This window comes from Heterocephalus glaber, unplaced genomic scaffold (genome assembly GCF_053883595.1).
Source record: "Heterocephalus glaber isolate CG9 unplaced genomic scaffold, H.glaber_assembly_v1.0 deba00001497, whole genome shotgun sequence".
Lineage (NCBI taxonomy): Eukaryota > Metazoa > Chordata > Mammalia > Rodentia > Bathyergidae > Heterocephalus > Heterocephalus glaber.
In genome coordinates, this window is record NW_028258320.1 from 45,021,341 (window position 1) to 45,038,647 (window position 17,307).

The 17,307-nt window shown below is 41.5% G+C and overlaps 1 protein-coding gene across 50 annotated transcripts in view; it reads right to left on the reverse strand.

Moving 5' to 3' along the window:
* Sorbs1 (sorbin and SH3 domain containing 1) overlaps window positions 1–17,307 on the reverse strand; it is a 227,839-nt gene that overhangs the window by 92,438 nt on the left and 118,094 nt on the right. For 37 of the 50 annotated variants that reach the window (XM_087184975.1, XM_087184962.1, XM_087184995.1 and 34 more), the window contains 4 exons: window positions 14,385–14,480; window positions 12,016–12,144; window positions 3,169–3,195; window positions 2,938–3,050 (listed from right to left, as the gene is read on the reverse strand). In XM_087184975.1, coding sequence (XP_087041101.1) covers window positions 2,938–3,050; window positions 3,169–3,195; window positions 12,016–12,144; window positions 14,385–14,480 — 365 coding nt within the window. The remainder of the gene's footprint in view (window positions 1–2,937; window positions 3,051–3,168; window positions 3,196–12,015; window positions 12,145–14,384; window positions 14,481–17,307) is intronic. The other 13 variants (XM_087184994.1, XM_087184972.1, XM_087184985.1 and 10 more) reach the window with 3 other exon arrangements.

The window sequence follows — 17,307 nt, forward strand, 5'->3', positions numbered from 1 at the left end:
TAGTCCTAAAGAAAAAAGGAGATAGAAGGAACTACTTTTTGTTTTATTGGAAACATGGTAGGAACCACAGAGGCAATTTGTATTCTTGCCCAGCTGGCAACTAAAGAAATTCCACTTATTTTTTAAAAGGTAGATCAGTGAAAAAAATGAAGCTTCTTGAAAAATTTGGTTTGCAGTTTATACAGTTCCAGGAACTATGTACACTTCCACTGGGTATGACCATGATGATAATGATGTTACAAAAGACTTGGTTCCCTCTCTCCCTTGTGAGAAGGAGGGCAGTAGGTCTAGGTTTACAGGACACAGTGTCTCATGTCACCCATCGGTCTCCTGGACCTTAATTCATCTCTATAAGGATATACTCACAACACAGAGTTGTGAGAGCTCTCTTCAGCTGAAATCAAGCCAGGGCAGTGCCTGGCCCAGAGGGCCCAATCTCCCTTGGCTTTGTTGAAGCCAAGAACTACTTATAAATCTGATGATGGCTATGTATTCAAGAAGTCATGTTTACATTCAGAAAATAAATCTAAAAATTAATGCATAACCTAAAGGTTCTTGAAATTTAGTTGACCAATTTTACACTGAATATGCAGAATAAAGACACTATAATAGCCATTTTCCACACTTCCTTTAAGAAGCCCCACTTAAAAAAACAGTTGTGTGACAGATAAGAAAACACCCCATTTAGGATGCTTAGCCTTATTAAGAAGCTAAGAGTGGTGTCTCACACCTGTAACACCAGCACTCTGGGAGGCTGAGACAGAAGGATCGCAAGTTTGAGCCCAGCCTCACCAACTCAGTAACTTAGTGAGACTCTGTCTCAAAATAAAATATTTTTAAAAGTTGGGATAGGGGCTGGGGATGTAGCTCAGTGCAAAGGCTGGTTCAATCCCCAATACCACTAAAAAAATAAAAAATTCCTTCAGGGCAACATTTCTTAAAAGAGTGATATGAACACAACAGAGCATATAATAAAGCTACTGTACATAAATGTATTTAAAAATAATTTTTCTTTACTTCCCATGCTTTTAAAATGATCTCTTAAAAAGAGGTTCAGTGGTACCTCAGTTCATGAACCCTTTTGTTTGTAAACAATTTGGTTCACAAACAGAAGCATTTGGCAAAATTTTGGTTTCATTTGCAAATTCTGCATTGGGTAACAAACATGACCATGGCCATCTTTCCCACACAAACACAATGTGTGGCCATCTTTTCCAAAATCATATAACAAATTAAGTTTGCAAACCAAGGTACTACTCTATTTACAAAGACAAAAGGAATTATTGAGTTACCCTGTGAGCTAAGTCGATGATAGAAGACAGTGTGCTTCTACATTTCCTTTGAATTCATTAGCACTGCTTTCTAATGTCAACAGCTAACTGTGTACATTCTTGAGATGGCTGAGAAGGAAGTACGTCTGCCACAGGCAGCAGATTTGTACATTAAAAAAAGTTTCAGAAATGGGCAAAACAGAGCAAGTTATTTACCAGACAAATGATCTCCCAAATCCCTGTGTCAAGTGAGAACTTCAGGAGGGTAGGCATGCTCACAACTCCTGATTCTAAAAGGGGCTCGGGATACACCTGGCTGTCCTGGCAGGGGGAGTGTAAGTCATGGCAGATGGTGGAGAAGCTTAATGGTGCTGCTTAGCACACAAGGCAGACTCAACACTAGCCTGAGAAAACAGAGGTCAGCAGAAACAAAGGAAGACATCATCTCTGATTTGGTTTCATTGCAGAGGCCAGAGCAACTTTACATCCTTGCAGGAAGAGCCAAAGGATCACTAGAGAAGAGGGGTGGGAACTAGGAGAGATCTGTGGAAATTCCAAGTTTCTTGTGAGTTCTGGGATACAACAGGAATACATTTCTGCAAGTATGAGTATGGTAAGTCCCTGACTTAGGAACACTGAAGTTGCAAACTTTCACAGGGCCACTGTATAAGATTTACAAGTGTACTGTGTAAAACTCACTTTGTCAGATTATGAACAAATCTGATTTACAAACATCCTCCCATAATGGAACTCATTCATAAGTCAGGGACTTACTGTAACACCACTTTCTTTAAGAGAAAAGAGCTCCATTCCATGGAAGTGGCTGCTCTATGTAAAAATATTCTTCACAGATCATCTGAATTGTAACAGGGTCTATCCTTTTCATCAAAGTGTCAATATATCAATAGGGAAGGAAAAGAAGAAAGATTGGGAAAACCAGCTAGGAGAAAAGACCTAAGCAGAATTATCCCTACTCCAAATTGTATAGCTTTGGGGAATTTTCTGTTGTAAGATAGAGCCGGGGTGTGTAAATGAGGCTGTGCTGCCATTTTAACTTCGATCTATAGGGTTGGGCTCTTGGATTTAGGGTCTGGCCATAGCTACATGATAATAATCTGTGAGGATATAGTTGCTTTGAACTCTTAGCGCCCCAACTCCAGAAAATTAATGAAACAAACACAAGAAGCACTCTTCTCTTCAATATTACATTCTGAAGAGTTTTATAAAAATAAGCCCAGCCGGGGATTTAGCTCAGTGGTTTTGCCGTCTGCTACACAAGTGCAAGGACCCGAGTTCGATCCCTGGTACCAAAAAATAAATAAATAAATATTTTTTAAAAAATACAAGTAAAAATAAGCTCAGAATTTTTTCTACTTATTCAATCTAAATGAATTTTTTCTTTCAGAACATTTCCACATACATATCAAATCTAGAAAACATCAGGCCTATTTCCAATACCCTGTTAGAGACCAACCTCATCCCACGCCTCTGCTGCTCTTGATTCTGACTCTCCTCCTAACTTTAGTCCTTGCAGAGCTTTTCTGCAGTTGGTTAAAAGCTAGTGCATGATCCAACTGAGGAAATAGGAAGTCACAGGTCTCAGATAAAAGATTAGTGCACAAGTACCACTCACTGGTTCCCACCCTGCCCATGGGCACATGCCTACCTGGGGCTTGTCAGCCAGAAGGCTGGGATGCACACTTCTGTAGCCTTTGGCAGCAAGTGAAGAGGGTTGGGCATTCCCATTGGCATCAGCACTGGAAGAAAGCCTCCAGTCATCTAAAAGATTAAAAAAGAAAACTAACTTAAAACTCATAAGGAACATGCGCTGGCTCCCACCTAGTTCAGGGGTCCCTGTTAGAAACCAGCAACAGTAAGGATAAAAGAGAAACCATACCTGCTGAAGAATTCTCTGGCTCCTGACCTATGTGTAGGGCAAAAAGAATGAAAACAAGAAAAAAAGGAGGAAAACAGAAATGGTTACATTTTCAGAATAAGCATGAGCTACATAGAAGGATGAAACTCCAGTACCCTGTTGTCTGACACAAAGTGCCTTCAGTCATGATGGTCTGATTACCATAGGAACCCACTCTAAACCATGATGTGCTCACAGGCACTGACCTTTGAAAACACAAGGCCCACATTCACAGGAATGAAGAAACAATTCTTCCTTGAGATTCTTATTTTACAGACAAAAAGGCAATAGAACTCTCTACTGCCGAGTCCCTACTCACTAACTCTCATTCCCCTTCCCCATGCCTGCTGTGGGGTCAGAATGACTGCTCCTCATGAGCAGGCTAGGCTAAATAATGGGCTCTGGACAGGAAATAGCTAGGTCCTTTTTCCAGGGGTGGTATGCTGTATTAGGGGTAGAACATGATTTAAGCCCAGGGATATCTGCTGTGATATGTTATTTTGGTTTGTTTTTATTGTGTGGTGCTTTTTTTTTTTTTTTTTTTGGTACCAGGTACCAGGGATTGAACTCAGGTCCCTGCATTTTTTTTTCTTTTTTTGGTCTCTGCCTGCTTTTCTTCTTTCCATTAAATAAGCCAGTAAACATTTGAAATCTAATCACCCTTCCTGAATACTCATTATCCTCCAAGGCACCCTTGTATCCCTTCAGCCTTCCCAGTCATTGCCTGTTGTATTTCAGAGTCTCTAAATCTCTCCCAGTTTAACCCATCAGCACCACGAAGCAATAGTGCCCAGTGGTTATATGTTCAAGTGGCAAGGCAACTAGAATTTAATTCAAGTCCTAGCTCCACTACCTATGACCTTCATGATTCTGAGTAAGCTATAAGCCTCATTTTGCCCATCTTAATAATGGGGATAATGATAATACATGCTTCATTAGTGTTGTTACAAGAATTAAATGACCTAAAACATGTGAAATGCTAAGCACAGTGCCTGGAAAAGCTCATAAATATTTGCTACCTGTCATCATCTTCCGCATTGCCTCTTGTCTCTAGAATACTGTATCCTCCATCTTACCTAGGGGTCCACAAACCTCTTCTACAAAAGGCCAGATAATAAATATTTCAGGTTTTGTGGGCCACATGGTCTCAGTCACAACTAGAGATTGAGCACTGCTAATCTGAAAATGTGAAATGCTCCAAACTCTGAAACTTTTTGCACACCAATATTATGGCATAAGTCAAAAATTCCACACCTGATCTTATGTGATAGGTTGTAGTCAAAAAGCAGGTGTACTAAAAATAGAATTTCCCTAACAGTTGGGGTTGTAGTTCACTGATAAGAGTACTTGCCTAGCATATATGATGCCCTGGGTTCAATCCCCATCACCACATAAACAAAGCAAACAAACTACTGGAACAAATAATGATAAAATAATATTTCTATCAAAAAATATCTTCCCCTGGGGGCCGGGGATTTAGCTCAGTGGTTCCACCACCTGCTTTGAAAATGGAAGGACCCGAGTTCGATACCAGTACTCCAAAAAAACAAAAACAAAAAACCAAAAAAAACCTTTGCATATGTATAAGGTATACATGAAGCATAAATTAATTTCACATTTATACTTAGGTTCTTTTCTAAACATATCTCATTATTTATAAGCAAATATTTCAAAGCTGGAAAAAAAAACTGAAATCCAAAATATTTCTGGTCTCAAGTACTTTGAATAAGGGACACTCAACCCATATCTGACTCTGCCATCACAGAACAAGAGTGGCTACAGACAGTACATGAATGAGTGAACATGGTTATGTTCCTATATCCTTTTACTCATGGCCATAGTTGCCAATCCCTACTGTAGCCCATCCTTTACTTCCTCCTTCTCCCCATCTTCATCTTCTTGTCTCATCCTGTGTAGATACAAAGGGGACTAATACTGCAGCTCTCAAGCCCAAGCCTCCATTGCAAAGAAGGGCCTTCAGAGACTAGAGATGGACTTTCCAAATTGCAAGTTGACATGTGTAAACATTTATTGAACAACTTCCACTGCTACACTTTTATGCCGATTTAGCATTGACTTTAGTGTGCATGCCAACTCTGTGAGGTAAGTAATCATCCTACTTCTTGGTTGGAAGAGAGGGAGGCCAGATGACCAGCCCAAAGTCACACAGGCTCACATGAGGGTACCAAGTAGTCAGCCCCGGTCTCCAGAATCCAACTGCAATGTCCTGACCACCACCAACAGCTGACAACCATACCATTAGCCACCAAGCAGTAGTTACATCCCAGGGAGGTGGTAGAATCAAACAAGTGTCAAAGCAAAATGCAAGGCAGGAGTAAAGGTTTTGACTGATTTGCATCCATGTATAGCAGCAGTCTTTCTGCATCAGAATCACAGAGAACACTTGATAGAATACAGGTCACTGGAACCCACTCCCAGCATTTCTGATGCAGGAGGCGAGAGGTGAGGCTCAAGAATTTTCATTCCTAAAAAGTTCCCACATGATCCACAGTATGCAGGTGGTCCACAGTATATACTCTGAAAACCACTGAAATAAGGCACACTCAAAAAAAACCTTATTCTAGAAAACTAATTGTTTCTACACCCGCTATTAAAACACAATTTTTATAAGATAACTCAGTTATAAACTCTTTTAGTGGCCTGCCTGTTTACAATTCTGCTACTTCCTTTAGACAATTCATAGCAACTTACAATGGACTCTCGAGTTATGACCAGCTTGACATACAATTAACCTATGGCCAAAGTCTTGAATTACAATCTGAATGCCAGCCATTTGTGCTTCCAGATGGTCTCAGATACAGATTTAACCCTTAAAGAGTTCTGGAAGGAACATTACAACATCCTTTCCTGTGTGGAGTTAATTGAGAAATCCTGGGTCAATGTTTCTCTAAGGACACTGAGATCTGCCTGTGTACCAGAGAGAGACTTTGAATGCTGCGTACAGGAGCCTGAGCCTTCAATTGATCAACTTGAATTACAACCAGCCTTCATGAATGATTTGAGTTCCAAAGGTCCTGCTGAAAAATCAGAGATCAGGTAACCACACTCAACCTTCTTTAGTGTTTCCTTCCATATGCCTGGCCCAGAAAAATTTTCACATCTGGCAGACACTCTAACATAGGTTGTGACAATGGTCCTCTGTTCTCCCATCACTTTCACTATCCCATCTTCTTTCCTAAGTTGCTATTTCTGGTCCCACTTTTTCAGATCATTCTTCATTATTGTTTTTTGGTACCGGGGATCAAACTCGGGACCTTGCGCTTGCGAGGCAGGCGCTGGAACCACTGAGCTAAATCCCCAGCCCCTCAGATCATTCTTCCAATGTATTAAGTTTATGTAAACACTAAATAGAAACAGGCTCTGAGTGATGGGCTATTCTATGAATGATATAAACTCTTATACTAATTTGGGGATACATTATTTTGCCCATTGTTGGTTCCCAGTTGGGTTGGTTCTATTCAAATGATACTATCAAATAAATGTGTCATGGAAAATTGAGGTGTGACTATCCTTCCAAACCTCTAGGTGTTCTAAAGGGATTATCATTTTGGAGTCTGATTACCTTGTATGTCTTCATCCTCCATCTTATTAACTATAAATTCCCATCAAATGGCCTAATTCTATAAAGTGGACACAGATCTCTTCTTGAGTCATGAGGAATAAATGAAAATATATGGAATAACATGTTTTATAAAATTGGAATCTAAAGCACAAGGGGAAAAAATTCCCATAGACATGGACTAGAATCACTGATCTCCATTGGAATAGTTTCAAGAGAATATCTTTGGGAATTGACCCACTTTTTGCTTCACATTCCAAATCTTTAAATTGTTCCCCTGACCCAGCCCCAAAAAGGCAGTTCCTAGGAACTCTTTCAGCTATTCTCTCTTCTGTGTTGAAGGAGAGCTGCATTTCTGATGTCTCATTATCTTTTGCCTATTAACTTGTCCTCTGAATCTGGAAGGCTGATAGCAGCCCAAGTGTGTGGGATGAAATCTTACATATATAATCATCAATTGTGAACTCCTGATTTAAGAGACTGTCAAAATGCTTCTTACAATAAATGTTACCTTACAGCTCCTGAGATGGGAGAGAAGGGAGGCCTTGGAAAGTTGGCTTCCAGGTAGATTTTGCAACCCTGAAGAGAAATATCTATTTTGCAGTAAGTTTAATTTATTTTGCCTTGTCTTTTCTTCCATCTGTTCTTTATTTACAATCTTTTCTGGGCTGTGGCTTTAGACTCCTGCTATTTTTCTTTCATCCAGTTGGTGAAAATTTTCTGTGCTACTTCATTTTGGCTTGTTCTAATGTTTTTGTTTGTTTCTGATGATCAGTCATTCTTGGGATCTTAAGATAATTTTCACTGAATCAGTCTTGATGTGTTCTGGTAGTATACTCAAGAAGTAGATGACAGGTGTTAAAAGCAGGTTAGTGTTCCAAATCTTATTTAGGTTTATATTTTATTTAAACTGTGTATTAGGGAATTTAAATTTACCCAGAAAAGGTGCCTGGCCTTTGCCCTCTGCTTCTAGGAAGTGATCACTAAACACTTGGAATATCACACCTGAAAGGAATGTCTTTGTTTATCTGGGGGCTTTGAGTCACACCAATAATGTAATTTGGGATGTGGGCTTTGAGGAAACAGAAGCTCCACCTCCTAATGGAGTCTAAGATGGGCAATGGAGCATGCCTATGTAATGGAGACAGAGTAAAAACTCTGGACACAAAGTTATGGGTAAACCTTCTGATTGGTAATACCAGGAACATACTTTGAGACATTTAAATAGACTAAGAAATAATGTGTGCTGACTTCATGTGGGGAGGACAATGGGTAGCTCTAGTAACTCCTCAGACTCCACACTATGCATTTTTTCTCTTGGATGATTTTAATCTCTATCCTTTCCCTATAATAAACTATAGCAATCAGTATAACTTTCAATGAGTTATAAGAGTCCTTCTAGCATTATCACTGAACCTGAAAGTGGTTTTTGGAATTCCCAGAATTTGCATTTGTCAGAGTGAGGGTGCCCCCTTGTGGGTACTTTTCCCTCTAATGTCTCAGCTGGCCCTAAGATTTGATTTGGGGGAGGGGTACCTATAACTGTGTCAAGTGTCAGTGAAGGAGTGTCAAGTTTTTTATAATGTCTTTTTGCTGCTGCCAATCTGGAGAGCAAATATGAGAGTCAAACCAGAAGAAATGAGTTGATTGTAGGCCCAAGAATGTTTAGCCATAAAGCTAACTTTGCAGTGAAGAATCAAGGATTGATTGGGCCAACTGGTACAGAATTAACAAAATGTAAGGGCTAACTAACCTAGACCCTGGCATTTAAATCAAAATATAGGAGAGGATGTATGAAACCACAAGGTCTTCACGCTATACCAGATTGAAACTTGGTACTGCATCCACCACCAACTCAGGTTCCTTTTCCCCTCCTGAGTAAAGGATGCTGGTGACCTTGCTCTGAACCAACATGGCCAACAGCCGGATGTGGCTAGCAGTGTGAACAGGAAACAAGTACAAGGTAATGAGGCTTCTCCCAGCATCAAGGAGTCAGCACTAAGATTACTGCCATTCCTTTCAGATGGTTATGAGGATCCACAGAGTTTAGAATACTGGACAGGAAACCATGGTCATGGACCTGGGGTCCAGCTGCCCCTTGAAAGCAGGAGTATGGGATGTGAGTTTAAATTTCCACCTTTCATTCTACTGCAGGGGACAATTCCATACTCCTAAAATTCACTTATGCAGATAGCTCCCAAATCTATACCTTGGACTCTAAATTTTCAAAGGCTAATTAGAAAATTTCTTCTAGAAGCCCTTCCCTTTCCAAAAAACTCAATATTCCTAAAAATGGAATTCAACATTCCTTTCAACCCTCTTCACGAATTCACCATCTTTTTTTTTTTGTATTAAATTCTTTTATTGGTACATTGTAGGTATACAACACAATTACATTTCTCATTGGGAATCGTACTTTTATATAATGCATCTTGGTTCTTATTTTTTCCCCATTCCTAGCCCTCCCTTCACGCCCTCCACCCTTCCCTATTTACAAAGACTTTATTTCCATTTTTTCCATTTCTCATCATTTTTTCCTTTCCCTTCTTTCCTTTCCCCTGTGCCTCCCACTACCCCTACCCCTTTGGACCTTTTATTCCTATTTTACATTATCGATTATTCATTCCAATAATTGGTACATTTTAGGTATACAATATAATGACATTCATCTTTGGAAAACAAATTCCCCATCTTATATGAATGCCACAATTATCCTCCTAGGAAACCATGGAAGACACTTCTTGGTTAATGGAGTCTTGTCTCTCATTGAGCCCTGTCATTTCATTCGATTCCACCCAAATTGCCCAAATATTCAATCTTGAATTTATTCCCAGTCAATGGGATTCTATTTGTGTCAGGTTAATTTCCAAACTTCCAAAGCTCAAAGAGCAAATTAGAACATTTAGAAAGACTTGGAAAACATCTTGGAAAGCATCTTTATATGGGCTTCAAAGTCACTGTGACTTATAGCCAGAAAGCAGGGTAGGCAACTACAAGCCCCTGCCTGACTGTTCTGTTGCAACAAACTGCCTTTTGCCCACACCTTAGCATCCAGAATTATTCTTGATTTTTTTTCTTTTTCCTCCTTTCTCTCCATTTCTCATCACAATTCCCAGTGGCTTGCTTAGCTCCTGGCATGCAGATGATGTTGAATGAATGCAAGTTCATTTGGATTAATTTCAACTTAGCAGATAAAAATAATTTACTGTAAGGTACACACACTGATAGCTAAACCCTCAATCCTTCTGCATATTTTTAAACAATTTGGTAAAGATTTGGTGAAAGGGTTTGACCAAATCTCTTTTCACCAAAATTAGTTGGTAGAAATTTGTAAGATACAGAACTATCCTAGGACAAGACAGTGCTTTCTAGACTGCATCAAATCCACCTCTAGTTTTGTAGCACATAGCGAGAGTACTATCTAATCTACATTAGTGTACACTGTAACACTAGAGGGAGCTCCAGGCCCCCTCTCCTCTGCCATGTCCACTCACAGCCTGAGAATGGGCTTGGTTAAGGTCATCCTACTGGGATACAGGGATTTTCTCTTTCTCCCCTAACTTCCAGCTTGGGAACTGCATCTTTCTAGTTAGACTGAGAGATGCTGCTTTAGGTGGGCTTTGAAAAAAAAATCATGTTTTTTTCTCTCCTCAGCCCCATCTTTCCCAGAGAAGAGAGAACTGAAACAAGTCAGGAATCAGTTGTGGGTTCAGGGACAAATAAAAAGAAATTATTTTGTCAGTTTTTAATGCTAGAAGCCACTCAGGCCTTCCCTGGGTCTATAAACAAAGAAGCCCTCCATAGGTACCAATACTACCAGTAAGGTGACACTAGTTGGATCTTGTCCTGGGGCACCTGCCTCAGTACCTGCTTCAGGTGCCTGAGACAAGAAGAAAGTCAGTCTCTAGGATGCTGGCCACTGACCATCTATCTCCATATACAATTCCACTTTACTACAACACATGACTCCTACTGTACCAGAAGGGTCTATGTGCACAACTTTCTTTCCTCTCTGATTCCAATGGAGCTGTCAGCCTTTCAGTTCATTTTCTCTCTTCATTTTCTTCCAAAGAAAAAAAAAGTCCTCCCTTAGAGTCCTCAAATATGGTCGTTGGGCCAGCAGTGTCAGCATGACCTAAGGACTTGTCAAGAATGCAAAACCTCAGATCCCACCTCAGACATGCAAGCAGGAATCACAAATTCTAAAACTCTGGGCTGGGGCCCAGAAACTTTCCTTTTCACTCCAGGTGATTTTGATGCTGAGAGAGCATGTAATCCATGACACTTCAGAGTAAGAGCAGCTACCTGCCCCTCAACTAACTGCACCAATAGAACCACAAAGTCAGTATTACCTGATCCCAGAATGGGCTTTGGAAAGCCCTCTCTAGACAGGCCAAAATAACCTGAATCCTAATCTAATAACAGCAGCTAACACCTAACAGTTTATTCAAGGCCTAGTGTAAAACACTTCACATCCTTCTTCCTCACAATAATCCTGTGTGGCAGATACAATGATCAACCCCATCCCACAGATGAGATCTTTGATGTTGAGAGAGACAGAATACATTAAATTGTCTGAGGTTTCACAGCCACCAGGTAGTAGAGGCAGGATGTGAACCCAGATGTACCACATTCCAAATGCCCAGGTCTAACCCTCAACACCATGTAATAGACACTTAGGTTTCTCATGTTACGGATCAGGGTGGGCAGGGGGATGTCACATGGACGTCTTTGGTCTCTCTCAGTTCTTACGCTGCACTAACTTTACAACTGCTCTCCTAATCCTGCTCCTTCCACTGTCTTCTCCCCAGCACAGGCCTGAGCCCTGCTGGTTCTGCTTTCTAGGTCATTCAGCCTCCTCTGGCTTTTTCTCCAGCCAACCCTACCCACTTAGCTCAAAAGAAAGATGATCTCAGAAAAGCTCAATATCCAAGGCTTCTCACCATGTGCTCCCTAGGCTCAAAGCCACATCTGTCCACTTGAATTCAGTCTTCAGAACACAAGTTGGTGTAAAGCTCAAACAAAATAGGGGTCATTGCTGTGCCTTTACCAAAAGCATGTGACTACCTGTCAGTCTAGGGGTTGGATACTACTCATCATAGAAGAGACAAGGAGCCAACTTTCCCAGGGGCCCCTAAGAGAATCAGGTGGCAGAAGAATTCAAACCTACCTAAGCAAAAGCAGGATGATCTTCCCATATGGCTTTGCACATCCCCTGACCCCATCCCCCAGTCACAAGGTTAGCATACCTGGCTTGCTTTCATGTTCCAGGGTTTCCTGAGGGCTCACAGGGCTACTGGTTGGGGCTTCACCATAGGAGGATGAGGCCCGGAGAGTCACCGCTCCTTTTCCAGTGCAGATTTTTGTAGGATCCATATCTGAAAAGAAATTACACAAGAGAAAAGATTGCATCCAAGACTCTAGAAAGATTAAAACAATAGTCAGCAAATTGTTACAGCAGGGAAAATGAGATGAACTTGACTACAGGTACTCAAAGTATTCAAACACTCATGGCCAATAGAAATATGTGGGTGGTGGACAGGGACAAGTCAAACTATTTCCAGAGGTTTGTCAGGCATCATGAGATTAGTGGAAAATGGAGGCAATGGTGAGTAAATGTATGAGTTACTATATTAGCTGAAAATGCCTCAAAATGAAAGCAGGTTTATTTCTTTTATTAAATGAGGTTTAGGGTAGTAAGCAGACTTCTGGTCAATTAGTTAAGTCAAGTTTCAAGAAAGAGGTCAAGAAAAATCTTTCAAGCTTCCAATCCATCCTTCATATCAAAGAGCAAATTGGCAACACAGGGAGTTAGGGATATGTTCTGAGGAGGATCATTGTTTTGTAGTTCTCTAGAGGGAAAAAGAGAAAGCAAACCTGGTAACTACAAGTCAAGAACCCTGAAGAGATGAGACAGAAGAATATGCAGCCTCACATTCCAAATGCAATGAAGAGAACTCACAACAAGGAAGATGATTAAAAAGGCTCATTCCCTGACAGCACTGTTTAGTGACATTCCCTAGAAACTTCATGGGGCCTTGACCTCCCCAACAGCTTTACCAGGACCTAATATAGACCCAGAACATCTCTGAGAGTTCCCTTAAGAAGGATGTAAAAGTACAGGTGTTCACCTTATCCAAGGGAGATACATTCCAAGACCACACAGTACTGACCCTGACACATGCTTTGTTCTTCCTTAAACACGTATGCCTCTGATAAAGTTTAATTTAAAATTAGGTGTAGTAAGAGATTAACAACTACAATAATAAAATAAAATAATTACATACATAATAAAAGTTATTTAAAATTTAAGAATTGTTTATTTCTGGAATTTTTCATTTAATATTTTTGGGCCATAGCTGACCATGGGTAACTGAAACCACAAAAAGTGAAATTGCAGTTAAGGAGGCTATTGTAAGCTTCAACAGATCTGGGTGCCCATCCTCCAGGAAAATCACTAATGAGGATGCAGGAAACCAGTCCAGACTACACAATTCTAGAAGGCACATATGTCAAGTGTTTCTTTATGTGCAGCTGAGCTAAGCTGAATTCCACACTTATTTGGGGTCTTTTTTATTCCAAATTATCCATTCCCTGGATCCTTGACCTAAAATTGCCACAATTAGGATTATGGGATAAACAGGATTACTAGGAATGCTCAGGGCATGCATTTAGGCAGGATGTGGGTTTGGTGTCCATTTCATTCCCATTCCTGTTTGAGGTAAGAGGGAAGCAAGGCTTCTTTTCTCCTTGCTTTCCATCCCAGCTGCCATCTCCCAACAACTCAGAACACTCACTAGTGCTGCAGAAGAAGACAGATCTGCCTATCAGACTCTTCCTGAAAATTGAAGCATAAAACCCTTGGAGGCAGCTGACTCCAAGACATCTGACTTGTCCACCCTGTGGAAGGGAAATTGAGGACCCAAACTATTGGGAAAACTGGTTCATGCTCATTTCCAACAGACAAGGGGTAAAGCAGCAAATCCACAGCCCACCCATAGATTTCTGAACACGCAACCAGATTCACCCACCTTCTCAAAGTGCAACAAGAGAAAGTGCAGCCTAAGCTTTGTTTGTACCACTTTGTATAGCAAAAGCTTTGAGCCAGAGCTGACATCTGAATTGTATCCCTGCACCTGCCAGTAATGGCAGGAGGTGACTATGGATGAAATAGGGTTGGGATGGTGACACACTGGGAACTGACAATTCAGGGTTTTTGCTAAGGCGGCTGCCTTGAAGTCTGTCCAATTCAGAGGGTCCCTGTGAGGTCAGATTGATTCTTGGGGAAATTGAAGTTTTCACTAAAGAATTGGGAGTTGCAAACTTCTAGGGAGAGCCTAAGAAAGTCTACATAGACCCAACCCAGAGTCAACACTCAGCCTCTGGACTGACCCTTCACCTCAAGGAAGAAGGACAAGGCCTCTGCTTGCTCACTGGCTCCCAGAAATACATACACACAGTCACATACACCCACAGAGGAAGAAAGGAAATAAGCTGAAGAAGAGAAAGAACACCTCCCAATCATGCAAGGATTAAGCCTCACAGTATGTGTTAGAAGAAAAGAAACCATGCATAATCTAACAATTAAAAAGAAAGAAACCAACCCAAGGCAAGATACCTGGAGGGAGGACCAGGCCTGAAGCATTTTTCACTGTCTTCACAGGAATTATTTTAACAGCAGAAATAGAGCGTGCACGTAAAGGGTCGGCAGTTGCTGAAAACACAAAAGGGTAAAATGGTGCATCCAGAAAGAACATTTGGGAAACATTCATGCCATTGAGGAACCAAGCAGGGACAATAGGAGGAAGCTGCCTACCCAAATAGAACAATATAAAGAGCAATAGATGTAGTAATTAAAATAAGCTGCTTTCTCTCTTCAGAGTTCTGGGCCAAGACAGCAGAAATCTTCCAACCATCACCCAAATACAGTTGGTCAGTGTTTATCAGTGCCTCCTGCCACACTAGGAGCTTGCCAGTGCTTTGAACAAAGAGATGTACAGAGACACAGATGGTATGGCAGATAGAGGAAGGAGAGTGTAATCAGGGGCCTCTTGGGAGAATGGTGGATCATTTGCCCTGCAGCAAGGGCTCTGAGGAGAGGACTATGGCCCAAAGGCCCCAGATGAATGGAAGAAGGAAAGGAACAAGTTCATGAGTTGTCTGGTCCCTTCAGCCATCACAGCTGTTTCCCCAAAATCACAACTTCTGGGATCTCAAGGCCCATTCTGACAATCATAGTGCTCTGGCCCCAAGTAAATCAAAACCCCCATCTGTTAGGAAACAGATGGTCTTACTTAAACCCATCCTTTCCAGGAAAAGAGGTGCCAAGTGTCCAAGTGCATGCATAAGATTCTAGGCAGTACCCTGGTCTGGATGCTGACATCCAGCGGAGCTAAAGCAAACCAGGATCACTCCCTGGGATCCAAGGAGGGCTGTTCTCCTTAGGTCCAAGGTATTTGTGCTTATCTACTGTAGGACTCCTGAGATCCCTGCCTGCCCAGCCTCTAATCTCAATGGTGAGCACATCCCCAAGCCTCTTGTGAAGCCTCTCTTTTCTCTCTCTTTAAAGGCAGCAAATAAAGACGGCAGCTCTTGTCCAACTGTGCCAAAGTCCCTCTGAGTGCTGCCCATAGGTCTCAGGACTCCACAGCCACAGAATAACAAGGGGCTAAGATTATTTGGGAAAAAGACCATCATTCCTAAATCAGCATCACATTGGTGAGATTGTTAAAGGGATATGATGGAGATGGGAGGCTCCTCAGCAGTAGACAATGTATCTCCCAGCCCATCACAATTCTGCTTCATAAGTCATATGTCAGTCATACTGTATATGGCTGTCAATAATTAATAATGATTCTGCACATATTGATATTCAAACTTCCACAGCAATCATATGGACTGCACCTTATGATCACCAGAGCAATTGGCTAAGTAGATTTTTCTTATTGTTTTCACAGGAAGAAGGGACTTGGCCAACTGCTCAAGGTCATTCAGTTTTTAAGTTCAGAAGCTGAGACAACCTCAGCTACCTTGGCTCCTGGCTCATTGACCTCCCCAGGCCACCTGATGATGTTCAGGTTACACCTGCCTCCTTATTTCTAGTCAAAAATCTAATGAAGGATGGAATAGACTCCACCACCACGTGCTACCCTCCTCCCACTGCCTTAAGCCTCTGTTATACAAAAATTCACAGGGACAGAACTGATCACCCCATAGGTTTTTTAAGCAAATGGAACCCCATCCTTCTCCATGCTCTTCAGTGGATGCTTAAACACTCCTCTGTAGCTATTCCATAGGTACTGCCCCATGATATTCCCTAAGTGAAACTTAGCCAAGATTCTCCAAGTCCCCAACAAAGCAAACATGTTTCTTACTATGAGCAAAGAGGGTGGCCAGGCAGAAAGGCAGGGGGAATGGGACAGCAGCAGAATTCCTCCTGCCCCTGAGGAGCCCACCCCCAAGTCAACTGGGACCCATACCTCCATCTCCCTCCACTCTCTGTACCTTCTCTCCCCAGTTGATTCCTTCTGAATGCATACTTTCCTAGTCTCAAAAGGAATATTTAGCTATATCAGATAGGAATTACAAAGACCAAACAAATCAAACTCTCTGAAACTATTCTTTAAGAGATGTTACATTTTGATTTAAATGCCCCATACCATATCTAAACACCCCTTCTTCTTTGATACCATAAGATGCAGCTGGGTAAGCATTCACAGAATCACCGGTGCCCAGGATGGAAAGCAGGAATACATATTGCAGAACATCAAACGCTCCCATCCTGTAGGTAAAAACTCACACCCTCAAAAATAAAAGGCCTCCCAAGATATCTGTTTGTGAGAGGCAGAACCAGGACTAGAGCTATATCTCATTAGTCCAACACAGAGGCCTGGTCACACCATACTCCAAAAGTGGTGCTGGCAGCCCTACTGCCGGCCTGTGTGGGGAGCCACAGCAAGTGGGCCAGGGGAACTCTGGCCTCAAAAGTCATCTTATCCATCATTTACTTTACATTTAAAATTGTCATAAAATTCTTTATAACTGAAAATAAGAGGATCAGGGGTATAGTTCAGTGGTAGCCACTTGCCTACCATGCCTGAGGCCCTAGGATTAATCCTCAGGACAGCAAAACAACAATAAACTCTGAAAATATGAGAGAATGTGCATGGAACTAATGTCTTAGAAATAATTTCTTTTAATTATTTAGGCTCTTGCTTCAGAGGGCTGTGAATGTGTCCCTATTTATTATAAGTGCAGATGAAATGGCAGATAAGAAGGGTTTCAGGCTGACAAATGCCACTTGTGCCAGGCATGACGGATGCCTCAGACCAGGTAGTTGTTTCATTATTCATAGCAACCTTGTAAGCTTTTCAGTACCTCAACTCGCAGTGGGGAAAAAGCAGCTTCACATCTATGAGAAGCAAGGACATGTCCCCAGTCTCAGAAAGTCAGTCAGGACCAGGTCTCCATTTCATGGGCTGATTGAGTGAATGATGCTTTCCCCAGGCAAGAGGGCAACCCTAGCTCAGCATACTCTGCAC